The 14,718-nt window shown below is 38.3% G+C and overlaps 1 protein-coding gene across 2 annotated transcripts in view; it reads left to right on the top strand.

Annotated features, from left to right (window-relative positions):
• Nucleotides 1-14,718, top strand: part of EPHA6 (EPH receptor A6) — an 877,165-nt gene that overhangs the window by 849,578 nt on the left and 12,869 nt on the right. For both annotated transcript variants that reach the window (XM_054577406.1, XM_054577405.1), the window contains exon 16: nucleotides 14,407-14,600. In XM_054577406.1, coding sequence (XP_054433381.1) covers nucleotides 14,407-14,600 — 194 coding nt within the window. The remainder of the gene's footprint in view (nucleotides 1-14,406; nucleotides 14,601-14,718) is intronic.

The raw sequence follows: 14,718 nt of genomic DNA, 5'->3' as shown, positions 1-14,718 counted from the left end.
TCTTAATTTATTTTTTCAAATACATTTGTCTCTGCCTCCCCCCAACCACTTTCCCTTGCCCCCTCCCTCCTTCCCTCCCTCAGCTCTTCCCCTTTGGTTTTGTCCATGAGTCCTTGCTGTACGTTCCTTGACTTTCCCCTTCCCTTCCTTTTCCCCCCCCCCCCCCCTCCTTCCCTCTTGTCTTTGTTGATTTCTTTTCCTTTCAGTGTTGCTGGTCTTATTTTCCTTGCATCTTTGTATTGTTGGTTAGGTTCTACTTATAGGTGAGATCATATGGTATTTGTCCTTCGCCCCCTGGCTTATTTCGCTTAGCATAATGCTCTCCAGTTCCATCCATGCTGTCACAAAGTTTAGTAGTTCTTTTTTCCTTTCTGCTGCGTAGTATTCCATTGTGTATATGTACCATGACTTTTTGATCCAGTCACCTACTGATGGGCATTTAGGTTGCTTCCAACACTTGGCTATTATAAATTGTGCTGCTACACTGAAAGGAAAAGAAATCAACAGAGACAAGAGAGAAGGGGGGGCAGGGAAAGGGAAGGGAAGGGAAAAGTCAAGGAACATATAGCAAGGACTCATGGACAAAATCAAAGGGGAAGAGCTGAGGGAGAGAAGGTGGGAGAGGGCAGGGGAAAGAGGTGGGAGGAGGCAGAGACAAATGTATTTAAAAAGTAAATTAAATAAATAAATAAATAAATTGTGCTGCTATGAACATCAGGGTGCATAGGTTCTTTGAATTGGCATTTTGGTATTCTTAGGGTATAGTCCCAGCAGGGGAATTACTGGATCAAAAGGCAGTTCCATTTTCAGCTTTTTGACGAAATTCCACACTGCTTTCCACAGTGGCTGCACCAGTCTGCATTCCCACCAACAGTGTACTAGGGTTCCCTTTTCTCCACAGCCTCGCCAGCACCTGTTGTTTATGGATCTGTTTATGATGGCCATTCTGACTGGTGTGAGGTGGTCCCTCATGGTGGTTTTGATCTGCATTTCTCTGATGGCTAGTGAAGCTGAGCATCCTTTCAAATGCCTCTGGGCCCTCTGTATCTCCTCCTTGGAAAAGTGTCTGCCCAGGTCCTTTGCCCATTTTTTGATTGGATCGTTGTCTTCTTAGAGTGGAGTCGAGTGAGTTCTTTATATATCTTGAAGATCAAACCTCTATCTGATGTATCATTAGCGAATATATTTTCCCATACGGTTGGCTCCCTTTTCATTTTGCTGATGTTTTCTTTTGCCGTGCAGAAGCTTCTTATTTTGATGAGGCCCCACTTGTTTATTCTTTCCTTTATGTCCCTTTCTTTAGGAGACATATCAGTGAAAAAATTGCTGCGTGGGATATCTGAGAGGTTCCTGACAATGTTCTCCTCTAGGACTTTTATGGTGTTGCAACTTACATTTAAGTCTTTTATCCATCTTGAGTTTATTTTTGTGTATGGTGTCAGCTGATGATCCAATTCCAATTTTTTGCATATAGCTGTCCAGCTCTCCCAACACCATTTGTTGAAGAGGCTATTATTGCTCCATTTTATGCTTCTGCCCGCTTTGTCAAATATTAGTTGCCCATATAGACCAGAGCTTATTTCTGGGCTTTCTATTCTGTTCCACTGGTCTATGGATCTGTTCTTGTGCCAGTACCAGATTGTTTTGAGTATAGTGGCTTTGTAGTATAGTTTGATGTCCAGTATTGTGATCCCTCCTACTTTGTTTTTCTTTCTCAAAATTGCTGCGGCTATTCGGGGTCATTTATGGTTCCACATAAATTTTTGAAATGTGTGTTCTATTTCTGTGAAATATGTCATTGGTATCTTAATAGAGATTGCATTGAATCTATAAATTGCTTTGGGTAGTATGGACATTTTGATATTATTAATTCTTCCAATCCATGAACACAGTATATGCTTCCATTTATTTGTGTCTTCCTTAATTTCTTTCTTCAATGTTGTATAGTTTTCTGTGTACATGTCTTTTACCTCTTTGGTTAAATTTATTCCTAGGTACTTTATTTTTCTTCTTGCTATATTGAATGGTATTTTTTTTTCTGATTTCTTCTTCTATTTCATTGCTGGTGTACAAAAATGCCTTTGATTTCTGAATGTTGACTTTGTATCCTGCCGTTTTGCCAAATTCACTTATCAGGTTGAGGAGTTTTTTGGTAGAGTCTACAGGGTTCTCTATGTACACTATCATGTCATCTGCAAACAATGATAGCTTTACTTCTTCCTTTCCTATTTGGATGCCTTTTATCTCTTTCTCTTGTCTGACCCCTGTGGCTAGGACTTCCAATACGATGTTGAAAAGAAGTGGTGAAAGAGGACATCCGTGTCATGTTGCCAATCTTAGTGGGAAAGCTTTCAGTTTTTGCCCACTGAGTAAGATATTGGCTGTAGGTTTTTCATATATGGCCTTTATTACATTGAGGAATGCCCCATTTATTTCCATTTTGCTGAGTGTTTGAATCATAAATGGGTTCTGTACCTTATCGAATGCTTTTTCTGCATCTCTCGAGATGATCATGTGGTTTTTGTCTTTTCTTTTATTTATGTGATGTATCACGTTTACTGATTTGCGTATATTGAACCATCCCTGCATGCCTGGGATGAATCCCTCTTGATCGTGGTGGATAACCTTTTTAATGTATTGCTGGATGCAGTTTGTCAATATTTTGTTGAGCATTTTAGCATCTATGTTCATCAGCGAAATTGGCCTGTAGTTTTCTTTCTTTGTAGGGTCTTTATCTGGTTTTGGGATCAGAGTGATGCTGGCCTCATAGAAAGAGTCTGGGAGTCTTCCCTCCTCTTGGATTTTTTGGAATAGTCTGAGAAGGACAGGGGTTAGCTCCTCCTTAAATGTTTTGTAAAATTCTCCTGCGAAACTGTCCGGCCCTGGGCTTTTGTGTGGCGGGAGTTTCTTGATTACTGCTTCAAGAAACAGTCCTCTGTTGGGTCCTCTCCCTTTTATTCTTGATGAGTCTGCTTAAAGGCTGGTCAATTTTATTTATCTTTTCAAAGAACCAGCTTCTGGCTTGGTTGATCCTCTGAATTCTTCTTTTCATCTCTATGTCATTCAGTTCTGCTCTAATCTTGACTATTTCCTTCCTTCTACTTGCTCTGGGATTTATTTGTTGTTGTTTCTCCAGTTCTTGAAGTTGTAGTGTTAGGTCTTTTATTTGAAATGTTTCTATCTTTTTTAGGTAAGCCTGTATTGCTATGAACTTCCCTCTCAGGACTGCCTTCGCTGTGTTCCATAGGTTTTGGACTGTTGTGTGTTCAGTTTCATTTGTTTCCAGAAACTTTTTGATTTCTCCTTTGATCTCATTATTGAACCATTCATTGTTTAATAGCATGCTATTCAGTCTCCATGAGTTTGAATGTTTTTGAATTTTTTCCTTGAGGGTGGTGTCTAGTTTCAGGCCCTTGTGATCCAAGAAAATGCTTGTTATTTCAATTTTCTTGAATTTGTTGAGGTCTGCTTTGTGTCCTATCATGTGGTCTATCTTTGAAAATATTCCATGTGTATTTGAAAAAAATGCATATTTTGCTTCTTTGGGATGAAAGGTTATATAAAGGTTATATAACCTTTCATCCCAAAGAAGCAAAATGTATATATATGTATATACATATATATACATACACACACATATATATAATCAGTTAAGTCCATTTGATCTAATATGTCATTCAGTTCCACAATATCCTTTTCAATGTTTTGTTTTGAAGATCAATCAATTGTTGACAGTGGGGTGTTAAAATCCCCTACTATCAGCATGTTACTACCTATATCTTTCTTGATGTTCGCCAAGATTTTCCTTAGATATTTGGGTGCTCCTATGTTGGGTGCATATAGATTTACAATATTTATGTTTTCTTGATGGATACTTCCTTTGAGTATTATGAAGTGTCCTTCTGTGTCTCTTTTTATAGCCTTTGTTTTGCCATCTATTTTGTCTGATATAAGTATTGCGACCCCATCTTTTTTCCCTGTCCGTTTGCATGGAATATTTTTTCTATCCCTTTACTTTCAGTTTGTGTATGTCCTTTATTCTGAAGTGGGCCTCTTGTAGGTAGCATATATGCAGGTGATGTTTTCTAATCCATTCAGCTACCCTGTGTCTTTATTTTAATTGTTCAAATACATTTGTCTCCATTTTCCCACCACCACTTTCTCCTGCCCCACCAACCCCCAACTCCCACGCTCAATCCTTCCCTGCTTTGGCTTTGTCCATGGGTCCTTTCACATTTTCCTTGATTTGACCCTTCCCCTCCTTTTCCCCATTGCCCTCTCCCCTCCTACCCTCACGTAACTGTCAGTTTGTTTTTTCTATCAATATTGCTGGTTATATTTTCCTTGCTTGTTTGTTTTATTGATTAGTTTCCACTTATAGATAAATTTTTTGTTTGTTTGTTTTTTGCGTGTAGCTGTCCAGCTCTCCCAACATCATTTGTTGAAGGGCTGTTTTTACTCCATTTTATGCTCCTGTCTCCTTTGTTGACTATTAATTGACCATAAAGACATAGGTTTATTTCTGGGCTCTCTATTCTGTTCCATTGATCTATGTGTCTGTTCTTATGCAAGTACCAGACTGCTTTGATTACAGTGGCCTTGTAGTATAGTTTGATGTCAGGTATTGTGATTCCATCCTACTTTGTTCTTCTTTCTCAAAATTGTTGCAGCTTTTTGGGTATTGAAGGCATTTTTTACTCCAACAGTGAAAGATCAGAATCAGAAATCAGAAAGGAAAAATCCCATTTTCTATAGCAACAAGAAAAATAAAGTACCTAGGGATAAACTTACCCAAAGAAGTAAAAGACTTGTGCTCAGAAAATTACATGACACAGAAGAAAGAAATTAAGGAAGACACAAATAAATGGAAGCATATAACATGTTCATGGATTGAAAGAATTAACATCATCAAAATGTCCATACTACACAAAGCAATCTATAGATTCAACACAATCCCTATTAAAATACCAATGACATATTACACAGATATAGAACAAACATTTCAAAAATTTATATGGTACCCCATGTCTTTGGATTGGAAAATTTAATCCATTTACATTTAAAGTTATTATTGATAAGTACTCACCGTTTTTTCCCTTTGTACCTGTGTTCCTCTCTTTCTCACTTTTTTTCTTTATCTTCTTTATTTTTTAAATTATTTTTATATTATTTTGTATTTTTTATAGTGTTTTAAATTTATAAATCATGTTTATTCAATTACAGTTGTCTCAATTTTTCCCCCTTTACCCCCTTCTACCCATCCCACCCCCACCCCCAACTCCCACAGTCAATTCCCACTCTGCTGTCCATGTCCATAGGTCATTCATAAATGTTCTTTGTCTAGTCTCTTCCCCTTCTTTCCACCATTGTCCTCTTTCCCCATCCCCTCGGGGCACTTTCAGTCTGCTCCATGTTTTCATGTCTGCAGTTTATTTTGTTCGTTAGTTTATTTTGTTGAATAAATAAATAAGTGAATAAATCCACTTATAGGTGAGATTATATGTATTTGTCCTTCATGAACTGGCTTATTTCACTTAGCTTATTATTCTCCATCCTTGTTGTCACAAAAGGTAGTAGTTCCATCTCTCTCTTTCTTTTTCTTTTTTTCTTAAATGCAGATTGAATTTATCTAATTTTTAAATATCAAAGCTAATTATAAAATATTTAAAAATTTAAAGCCATTATAAAGTCTCAGCAATTAAACCAACATGACACCAGAACAGAAATAACCAAGTAGATCAATGAACTATAATGAGCATTCTAGAGACAAATGTTTATATCTGTCTAACAATGTAATATATGATTAAGTTGATATTTCAAATCAATGGGTAAAATAAGTCTTATTCAACAAATAAGATGCATGGACCACTATTACTTGAAATAAAACAAATATAGAACCCTATTTCACACATTATACAAGAACAATTCAGATGAGTTAAAAATCAATATGTAGAATCTAAGGAGTTTTAGGAGAAAATACAAAATTATATTTTTCTTACCCTGAGGTAAAATATTCAAACCCAGAAGCTATAAAGTAAAATATTGACAATATGACCATATTAAACATTTAAGACTGTACAGTAATATATGTATTAAAAAAGTTAAAGGACAAGTAATAGAATAGGAAAGTATTTGTAACACATCTAAAAAGAGGGTGAATGGTTTGTTTGGGTTTTTTTTAGGGAAAAGATTCTACAAACATTTAATCCAAAAATGCATAAAGAATACCAGAAAGTCATTTAAAGCTTTTTAAAAATAATAGAAATAAGCAAGAAATATACAAAAACAGGTTTAGTTTCAACAAATAATAAAGGAACAATTGAAATAACACATAATTTTCACAATCAGATTAATACGTATTAAAAAATATTGGTAATATCAAGTATTGGCAACTGCGAAAGGAACTGGGTATTCATAGACTCTCTTCTTCATTTTCTTAAAGCAGTCCTTTTGCATATTTTGCAGTGCTGGTTTGGTGGAGGTGTAATTCTTTTAGCCTTCTTTTGTCAGGGAAACTCCTTATTTCGCCTTTCATTTTAATTGAGAGCCTTGCTGGGTAGAGTAGTCTTGGTTGCAGGCCTTTGCTTTTCATTACTTGGAATATTTCTTGCCATTCACTTCTGGCTTGCAATGTTTCTGTTCAGAAGTCAGCTACTAGCCATATTGGGACTCCCTTATATGTTACTACCTCTTTCTTGCTTGCTTTAGGATTCTCTCTTTGTCTTTGATATTTGCCATTTTAATGATGATGTGTCTTGGAGTCGGCCTTTTTGGGTTCTTCTTGAATGGGACCCTCTGTGCTTCCTGGACTTCTGTGATTTTTTCTCTCCTCCAATTGAGGAAGTTTTCCATCATTACTTTTTTGAACAGGTTCTCTACCCGTTCCTCATCCTCTTCGCCTTCTGATATCCCCATTATATGGATATTATTATGTTTCAGGTTTTCCTGAATTTCCCTAAGTGCCTCTTCATTCTTTTTGAGTCTTTTTTCATTTTCTTGCTCTTTCAGAGAGCTTTTTCCTAACTTATCTTCCAGCTCACTGATTTGTTCCTCTGCTTCATGTAGCCTGCTTTTGATTCCTTCTACTGTGTTCTTCAACTCAGAAATTGTATTCTTCATTTCCTTTTGCCTCTTGTTGATAGCTTCTTTGTCCTTTTTCATGCTGATATAGTTTGCAGTAAGTTCCTCATAGTTTCCCTGGAGGTTTTATAATTCTCCCTGAGCTCACTGAGCTCATTGAGCGTCTTTAGAACCATTGCTTTGAACTCAATATCTGATAGCTTACTTGCCTGTATTTCATTTAGTTCTCTTTCTGGGGATTCCTCCTTTCCCTTCCATGGGGTGGGGGGGTGTTTTTGTCTTTTTTTTTTGTGAGACTCTTTTTGTTTGTTTGTTTGTTGGGGGGGGGGTTGTGTTTTTTTTTTTTTGTTTTTGCTTCTGCTTCTTAAGTTGATCTATTTTGATTTCCTGACTTTGTGGTGTGAACTTCTCTGGTAGGATACCTATGAGATTCAGTGGTACAGTTTCCTTGATCTCCTGAACTTGCTTCTCTTTAGGTGCCTTTTATGCCATTTATGTTGACTCTCTGGAGGTCATTGGGTTTTGATTATTTTTTGGTCATTCTTTGGTGGGTCTTACCTTCCAACTGATTGACTGAGGGTCACTCTGCCCACCACATCTTGTGTGTTTTTATGCAGGTGCTGCCAGAACAAAGCCCAGGAAACAAACCTACATACACAAAAATAACTCTCCCCTGCAGTCTCACTATCAACAACAAATGAACCAGTATTAATTAGGTGGTAAAGAGATTAAGACTGTTATAAGAAAGGAGAGAGATAAACTATTAATATAAAAACAGTGACTTAATATGCACAAACCGATGGACCTGATATGAACGATAAAAAGGTATGTAGCAAAGAAAATATCACAAATCATGGAGAAGACCACAGTGGATTTCATCTCAGTAGCCTCTAGTATTTACTGCTGCTTTTTCTTTCTGGATCTGCCTCTGATGATGTCAGATATTGATCACATCTGACCTTAGGCAGTCTTTTTGAGACTTCCAGGAATCTGCTGTCTGTGGCTATCTCCTTTAGTTTTTAATCCAGTCACTCTGTACTCAGCAATTAGGCTTAGGCACCACAGGGCCAGGAAGAGTCCCTCCTGTGGGCAGGGCTCTTGTGTCCTCTCATGCTGCCACCACTCAGGGGAGTGGTCTCCCTGAACAAGATGGCTGTCACTGTATGGGAGATGAGTCAGCCCTGGGATCCTGCCAGCTACTCTCTCAGTTCTCTTCCCAAAGCCTCCATCTCCAGTCTTCCCTCAGCTGTCGCTAGCCCACTCTGTCCCCGCCTTTGGCAGAGCCCAGAGTAAGTGGCTGCAAATAAAAGTTTATGTTTTGGCCCTTTGAATGGCTTTGCTTCTCCAGATGCCTGTTTGTGGCAGGGAGCAACTCTGCCACTTTTTACAGCTGGCTGTTTTCTGTGTACTTTTTGGGCTCTGGTGCTGTAGGCTGGAGATCCCCGCTGTTGGTTTTGACCCCGCTCTTCTCATGGGGATCCAACTGGCCATTAAGTATTCCTTTTGGGCTGCCACCCATGGGTGCCCAGCCCACCCTCTCAATTCTCTACCACACTCCTTACCAGTCAGGTTGTGCTAAAGCTGATTCTTCTGTCTGCCCGAAGTTATAAGGCTTCTTTCTCACTATTGTTCTTTCTTCCAGGTGATTTCTCCTCAATTTAGTTGTAATTCCAGATTGGCCTGGAAAGAGGTCAGTGTGACTTCCATTCACTCCTTCACCATCTTGAAAAAGCTCTGCAAACCACACTTTTAATCTCCCTTTGCTGGAAGATCAGCTTCACATAGCATCCCTGCCCAGCACACTTCAGCTCCCTTTTTAAAGTCTTTCTCGGGACACCCACTGCAGTACTTAGTCACTGTCTGATTTTCCACACACACCACCTCTCCAAAAAGCCAAAGTCTCTCACAGCCACGCTGGCCATGGCCTGCCATGCAGATAGTATCCCTCTCTCTCTCTGGAACTCTTTCATTTGGCGTTTGCCCCTGCTGCCATAAGTTTATTGCTTCCTTGTGTGTGTGTGTAGCTTGGATCTCCCTGACTTTGTATATCCAAGTCACTCCCAGGCTGGGTCTGGAGGGTCTCTGCCCTGAGATACGAAAGAGCCACAAAGCTACAATTTCTGACTACGCTCTCTGCAGGTATAGGTGCCATGCGTGGGGTACTTCTCCTTCAATATATAAAATCTCCTTACCACCCATTATGAAGCATCTTCTCTGCTCCTTTGCTTCCAAACTTCATATCAGCTAAGATCCTGTTTAATGTTCAGTTTATTTGGCATAGGATCAGCCGAGTCTCTGAGTTGGGGGCAAGAGTGAGTGGACTCAACTTCCACCTACTTGGACGCTATCTTTTCTTCAGAGTCTCAGTAACATTTATTAATATTTTAGGCACTGTACTAAATGATGAGAACACAAATTGTAGAGAAATAATCCCTTTTTTCAAGTATATATAACCTTTAAAGAAAGGCAGATGAAAAATTACAATACAATGTAATACATGCAATAGTAGAGATGTGTAATAGACTCAGAAACATTCAGAAATGATTCTGTTCAGTCAGAGATTACAGTATGCAAACTATGAAGTAAATATATTTTTTATTTACCCAGAATATTAAACTTTACAACCAAATAAAAACACTGAAGTCTTATTAATAGATTCTATGACAAAAAATAACATGGTAATCAGTCCTAAAATTGTGTAAGTTGATATAAAATTGCAGAGGTAGATATTATATCATGTAGCTGAAAAGCATTTCTGCAGAATGGCCAGAGGAAAATTTTGGAAGCTAAAAAGAATTAAGTTCAAATTCCCTATCTACCACCTATATTATGTAATTTTAGGCAATTTTCCTAACTATTCTACATTGGAACGTTTTTGCTTAAGAATAGAGATAACAATAACTACCATATTGAGTTATTTTAAGCAATAAATAAAAAATATGCAAAGTACCTAGCACATGATAGATATTCAATAAAGGCAGCTATTTTTTTCTCACAATATAACTTCATGTCATCTATTTCATTCTAAGCACTTATAATTAGGTAACTGTGATAAATTGACTAGAGAGCTATTCTAGCATGGGATTTTAAAGTCTTTCTATAATGGTATTCTATCCTGTTTTTCTTAGAGCTTTAGAAACTGTCCACAGTTATTCTGAAGTACTACAAGCATTTTACACACATTCTATTGCACTAAAATGTGTTGCAAAATGTCTTACACCCAAGCCCAGTTGGTAGCAAAAGTAGTCAGAAAACAGATAAGAAAAAATCCTGTTCAGTAAAGGAACATAAAATGAATAGAAAAATGCTAGTATCCTGGCAGGTTAAAGTGTTCTGGTCACAAAGACACTGATGGGATTATGAGAAATTCCCTATTACAAAATAAAAAATAAAAAAATAAAAACCACTAAAGCTTAGGAGTTAAGAGGTTCCTGAAGGCAATTTACTGCTCCTGTTTACAAACTTCTTCTATTATAAATTAGGGATACTTTAGAGCCATGTCAAATAGCATTAATTTTTAAAGAAATTAAAATGTTTTTAATTACAGAACACACGTAGATGGTGCTACAATAAAGGATTTTCTTCTGTTAGCAATATTAACACTTGCATTTTTATTTTTAATTATAATTTATTGATTATGCTATTACAATTGTCCTGGTTTTTTCTCCTTTGCCCCCCTCCACCCAGCACCCTACACTCCCTCAGGCAATATCCCACCATTGTTCATGTCCTTGGGGTATGCATATAAGTTCTTTGGCTACTCCATTTCCTATACTGTACTTTACATCCCCATGGCTATTCTGAAATTACCTATTTGTACTTCTTAATCTCCTCATCTCTTCCCCCATTCCCCCACACCTCACTCCCATCTGGCAACCATCAAAACACTCTACATATACATGATTTTGTCTTTCTCCTTCTTGTTTGCTTAGTTTGTTTTTTTAGATTCAATTGCTGATAAATTTTTATTTTATTGTTCATAGTTTTAATCTGAAATAAGTCCCTTTAACATTTCATATAATAATGGCTTGGTGATGATGAAATCCTTTAGTTTTTCCTGGGAAGTTCTTTATCTGCCCTTCAATTTTAAATGATAGTTTGCTGGGTAGAGCAATCTTGGCTGTAGGTCCCTGCTTTTCATGACTTTGAATATGTCTTGCCTATCCCTTCTAGCCTGCAAAATTTCTTTAGGAATATCATTTTCTCTTGCTGCTTTTAAGATTTTTCTCTTTAGCTTTAACCTTTGGCATTTTAATTATGATGTGTCTTGGAGTGGCCCTCTTTATAGCCATCTTGTTTGGGACTCTCTGTGCTTCCTGGACTTGCATATTTATTTCCTTTACCAAATTAGGGAAGTTATCTTTCAGTATTTTTTTCAAATAGACTTCCAATTTCCTGCTCTTTCTAGACTCCTTTAGGTACCCCTATGATGCAAATATTGGACTTCTTGAGGTTGTCCTAGAGGCTGCTCATACTTTCTTCATTTTTTGGGGGGGGGGGATTCTTTTTTCTTCTTCTTCTGATTGGTGGTTTTTTGCTTCATTATGTCCCAAATCATTGATTTGATTCTCGGCTTCATCCACTCTACTGTTGTTTCCCTGTAAATTGTTCTTTATTTCAGTTACTGAATCTTTCATTTCTGACTGGATCTTTTTTTATGCTGCTGAGGTTCTCACTAAGTTCTTTGAGCATCCTTATTACCAATGTTTTGAACTATGCATCTAATAGATTGCTTATCTCCACTTCATTTATAACTTTTTCTGGAATTTTGATCTGTTCTTTCATCTGGGCTATGTTTCATTATCTCCTCATTTTGACAGCCTCCCTGTGTTTGTTTCTATATATTAAATAAAGCTGCTTTGACTCCACATCTTGGTAGCATGGCTAAGGTACTAGGTGTCCTGCAGGATCCAGTGGCACAGCTTCCCCTATCACTCAAGCTGGGTACTCAAGGTGCGCCTTTTGTGTTGGCTGAGTACATCCTCCTCTTGTAGTTGACCCTTAATTGCTGTTGGCAGGTCAATGGGAGGTATTTACCCAGGCCTGTCAGCTGCAAGGATTGGCTGTGACCACTTACCACCAACCTTTGCCCTCTGTGGAAGATTAACTGAGGAGCAATAGAATGGTGGTGCTCCAACATGGTATGTAGCTGTCCGCTGGGTGTTCTGGACCTGGAGTTTCCCAGCGGCGCATACCCTGGTCAGCCCCCACCTGTGTTTTGCCCAGTGCTACCCTGCCTGAGCTAAAAAGCAATCTGAGATGGCTGCTACTTTTACTGGGCTTGGAGATTCCTAGATAAAGCCAAGCTGTGAGTTTAGGTTGTCTGCTGCTAGTGCTCAACCTGAGGCTCACTGAGGTCAGCAGTTGCATATTTGATAATATTTAGGAAGTTGTGAAGTATGAGCCAAGACAAGCCATTCATATGGAAAAGCAGCTTGGGTGAGCCCATAAGTTGGCGCAGTAGAAACTCTGGCAATCTCCAAGGCAGGTCAAACAGTGTTAGCCAGGTTGATGGACTCTCTGATATGACACCAGCTTGCCAGCTCTGTGCGTAGAGGGTTTTTGAAAAGGGACCATGACCTCTGCTCTCCTTGATGTCAGAAACTTCAGTTTCTCCCTGTATACCACTGGTGCCTTTCAAGCTGCTTCCCCACTGCTGGAGCTCAGAAGGAGTAAGTCTGAGTAGATGAGTCCATGTGTGGGTTCTTTAAGTGGGACTGCTTGGGGCTCCAGAAGTTTCTTCCACCAACTCAATCCCCACTGGTGTTTGTAGCCAGAAGTTGTGGGGACTTATCTTCCTAGCACTGGAACCCTGGGTTGGGGGACCTGGTTTGGGTCTGGGAGTCCTTCCTCCAGAGACATACCTCCCAAATTTTTATCGACCACACATGGGAGAGGTACCAGTCCACTCCATTTCTGCGCCCCACCCCCACCAGTCTAGATGGATGTGGTTTCTTTTATCCCGTAGTTGTCCAACTTCTATTCAGCTGTTTCTGACAGTTCTGAGTGATGGTTGTTCTATATTTTAGTTGTAATTTTGATGTGGTTGTGTGAATAAATGAGCCATGTCTGCCTACGCTGCCATCTTGACTGGAGTCCAACACTTGCATTTTTATATTTCTGTTGTTGAGAGGGGACAAGGGTGAGATTGAATTGTGCTTGTCTTTAAATATTTGTCTTTTCCTCAGTTTTCTCATCTCAAAAATGCAGAAAATAAAGTCTTTACTTTGTCTTTCTACAGGAAATAATATAAGAATAATGGCTCATATGAATACCTTTGAAAATGTTATGGAAAAATAAGTTACATAAATTCAGGGTTAATTTAATTGCATTGTTAAGAAATTCCCAGATGGGTCATATATTAAGCAAATAAATAATTTGCCTTATCTTGAACATGATTCCTTAAGTACAAAAAAAAAGAAAAAGAAAAAAGAAGGAAAAAACCCATCATCTTCTTATTGTCCTCAACTTTGGCTTCTTATACAGAGTTCTTTCTCTAGAGCTGCACTGTGTCATAGAGTAGCCACTAGCCACATGTGCCTATTTAAATTTTAGTTAAAACTAACTAAACCTAAAAGTTCAGTCCCTTGGACCTACTAACCACATTTCAGGTGCCCCATAGTTGCTAGCATGTTGAACAGAGAAAACATTTCCATCATCACAGAAACTTCTATCGGAGAGTGCTAGCCCAGAGGATGCTCAGGCTAAGCTCCTGGTGCTCTCTAGCCTTCAGCTAGCCATTGATAACATTTCAAAGATTATATGATCTTAGAAGAGAGGGCTTATAATCATGAATCAGATTAAGAGAAAGGCAGAAGTAAGTGAAGAGGAATTCAATAGGTAATGAAGAATAAAGAAGAAATGATAATTAGAAAAAAATACATACTGGCTTATTGTAAAAGGATAAAAAATTATTTAGGAATTCAGTGCTTCAGCAGAAGTACGGTTTTCTTAAAATATTCATCACATGCCATTTGCACTAAATGCTGATTTTCCAGTGTCCTAATTGGGTGTTGAGATGTTCCAGCTGAATCATACAAACACTGCTTCTTGGCATTGTGATGAAACTTAACCTGTATTCTATGTACCATGTGTTTAAAACACATATTTTCCTCTGAGAGACATCAGAAGGCGCTATGGCGATATTTGCAGTTTTTGCTCACAACTTTTATGTATATCCTTGCCTGGACCACTTGAATTCACACGTAGTTTTTATGCTTACCAATATTTTGGCTTCCACCTCCTCTATAAAAAGAAATCATAACTTAGCATATGTGTTCTCTGTCCCCAAAAGTAAGAGAATAACCTTTGTGTGCTTGCATTTAGGTCATTCTGTCCATTGAAGAAGGTTACAGACTTCCGGCTCCAATGGGCTGTCCAGCGTCTCTACATCAGCTGATGCTCCATTGCTGGCAGAAGGAGAGAAATCACAGACCAAAATTTACTGACATTGTCAGCTTCCTTGACAAACTGATCCGCAATCCCAGTGCCCTTCACACCCTGGTGGAGGACATCCTTGTGTAAGATGCATAAAGTTGATTTCCCTCCTTAACAATTATAATTTCTTTCAGGCTGTAGATAAGTCTAACAGATAGGAGGAAGTTGCCTTGATAACCACCTAGTTTTCAACCTTTTAGA

This window comes from Pteronotus mesoamericanus, unplaced genomic scaffold (genome assembly GCF_021234165.1).
Source record: "Pteronotus mesoamericanus isolate MK-2021 breed Mesoamerican mustached bat unplaced genomic scaffold, CSHL_Meso_final contig_42, whole genome shotgun sequence".
Taxonomy (NCBI): domain Eukaryota; kingdom Metazoa; phylum Chordata; class Mammalia; order Chiroptera; family Mormoopidae; genus Pteronotus; species Pteronotus mesoamericanus.
The sequence above is the reverse complement of the archived record's forward strand: the minus strand, read 5'-3'. Positions and strand labels throughout refer to the sequence as shown.